This window comes from Aethalodelphis obliquidens, unplaced genomic scaffold, assembly GCF_003676395.1.
Source record: "Aethalodelphis obliquidens isolate GAN/ISIS:26980383/991018 unplaced genomic scaffold, ASM367639v1 scaffold26, whole genome shotgun sequence".
Classification (NCBI taxonomy): Eukaryota; Metazoa; Chordata; class Mammalia; order Artiodactyla; family Delphinidae; genus Aethalodelphis; species Aethalodelphis obliquidens.
In genome coordinates this window covers 10,094,955-10,096,838 of record NW_020837970.1, presented here as the reverse complement: position 1 = coordinate 10,096,838, position 1,884 = coordinate 10,094,955, and the positions used below count along the sequence as shown (strand labels likewise).

General features: G+C 62.8%; 1 protein-coding gene across 14 annotated transcripts in view; it reads right to left on the bottom strand.

Moving 5' to 3' along the window:
- Window positions 1-1,111, bottom strand: part of TPM1 (tropomyosin 1) — a 28,205-nt gene extending 27,094 nt beyond the window's left edge. For 9 of the 14 annotated variants that reach the window (XM_027123210.1, XM_027123213.1, XM_027123205.1 and 6 more), the window contains exon 1: window positions 809-1,111. In XM_027123210.1, the coding sequence (XP_026979011.1) occupies window positions 809-922 (114 nt within the window). In that variant the 5' untranslated portion in view covers window positions 923-1,111. The remainder of the gene's footprint in view (window positions 1-808) is intronic. The other 5 variants (XM_027123206.1, XM_027123226.1, XM_027123207.1 and 2 more) reach the window with 4 other exon arrangements.
- Between the last annotated feature and the right edge of the window lie 773 nt (window positions 1,112-1,884).

Genomic DNA, 1,884 nt, shown 5'->3' with positions numbered 1-1,884 from the left:
ACACACACACACACACACACACACACACACACACACACACACACACACACACACACACACACACACACACACACACACACACACACACACACACACACACACACACACACACACACACACACACACGGGCACCGAGTTGGCTGGGGCCCTTCGGGTGTGAGGCGCCGCCGAGTTGGGGTTCAAGGGTCCCTAGGTAACCCTCCTCTCGCGCGGAGCCCACTCCGCACCCCACCCCAGCCCCCGGGGCGAGACTCCTGCGGAGGTCTCAGCGGGCTCAAGCCCACAACTTGGGGGTGCAGAAAAACGCCCCCGTCTCCCCGGCCCGCCGTACTCTCTAGTCTGTCCATCTTTGTTTTTAGGAATAAACTGTGTGACTGTCCCTCCCCCCTCCCTCGCGTCCCCCCTTCCCAGTTGAATGTTTTATACTCCCCAGTCAAAAAGTCCAGAAGAACTTCTAACACTTTCTGGACTTGATTCCCTTCAACCCTCCTCCTCTCCCCTGCCCCCGAATCCAAAACTGATTTCTCATCCTGAGAATCAAGTGCCTCTAGGACTTGAAGGGACTTCGCGGGCTCTGGGAACCAGAAAAGGGAAATAAGCGTCCCCAGACGAGAGAAAAAGTTAGAATAAGCCAGAGTCTCGTTCTTCCCTTCCCCCTTCTCAGACGCCCTGGAGTGGGGTGGCTCCCCGAGTCCTCGGAGTGAGGGGCCGGGAAGGGGTGCGAGGCCCGGGTCCCGGGGCTCGGGGGCCCCCGGCGGGCAGAGCGCGGGCGACCGGCCGGCGCAGGGCCGGAAAGGCGCAGGCAGACCTGCTTGCTCCTGTCCTCCGCCGCCTTCTTATCGGCCTCCGCCTGCTCCGCTCGATCCAAGGCGTTCTCCTTGTCGAGCTTGAGCATCTGCATCTTCTTCTTGATGGCGTCCATGGTGGCGGCGGCGAGCGGCCCTGGGGCTGCGGCGGCGGGAGCGGGGAGGCAAGAGCGCGGTGGGGAGGCCGATCCGGAGTGCGAGCGCACAGCCGCCTGCTGATCCCAGATATGTACTTTCCCAAGGGGGCGACCGCATTCCTCAAGACAGCCAATACTTTTTTGGAAAAGCTTTTTTCTCCTGCCCCCTTTCCCCCTCTCCTCCCTCCGCCCCCTGCGCCCTCCCCGCTGCTCCCGCGGGGGCCGCTCGCCCATTTGCTGCTGCCTGCCGGCCTCCCAGTTGACGGTGGATATGACTATATATGGGGACCCGAGCAGCCGAGGCGGCGGCCGGGCGAGGCCTCCCGCCTTCCAAACCTGCACTCCGGGGAGAGGGCACCGGGGCCTCGCGGGGTCCGAGCCGGGGCCGAGGCGCTAAGCTCTGCCCTCCGCCCTCCGCAACTCCTCCTCCCAGGGTCCATGCCCCGCCTTTAGGGTCCCCAGTCGAGCCGTCCTGAGTCACAGGAGGCCGGAGGAGAGGGGCAGGTAGTGGATGCTCGTCGCCCCCTTGAGCCGTCAGACCCGGGCGCGCTAAGCATCAGGCCCCGTACCCGGCGCCCGGGCCCGTGCGCTCCGGACACCCGCCCCGCGCTTCTCCCAGCAGCTCCCAGACTGCCGGGTATCGGCCTGGGCTCTCACGTTCTGGAAACTCAATTGGAGCAGAGAAAGGAAGAGTTGGGAGGAAGGCCTGGGGTGCTGCTCTTGAGAATTTCTCTGCTGGTACCGGTCAGAATGTCTGAGAATCTGTCTTATGCGGTGCCCTGTCCCCCAGAGGAGGGACAGTCGTATACTTTAGGGACATAGGACCCAGCTGACTCAGTTCTGCGTGTGCCTGTGTGCCATACTTCCGCAAAGGGTGGGGTGAGTTTGTTGGTGTGTAGGTGGGTGCATGTGAGTTTAAGGGGAAAGGCCCTTGAGTTTAG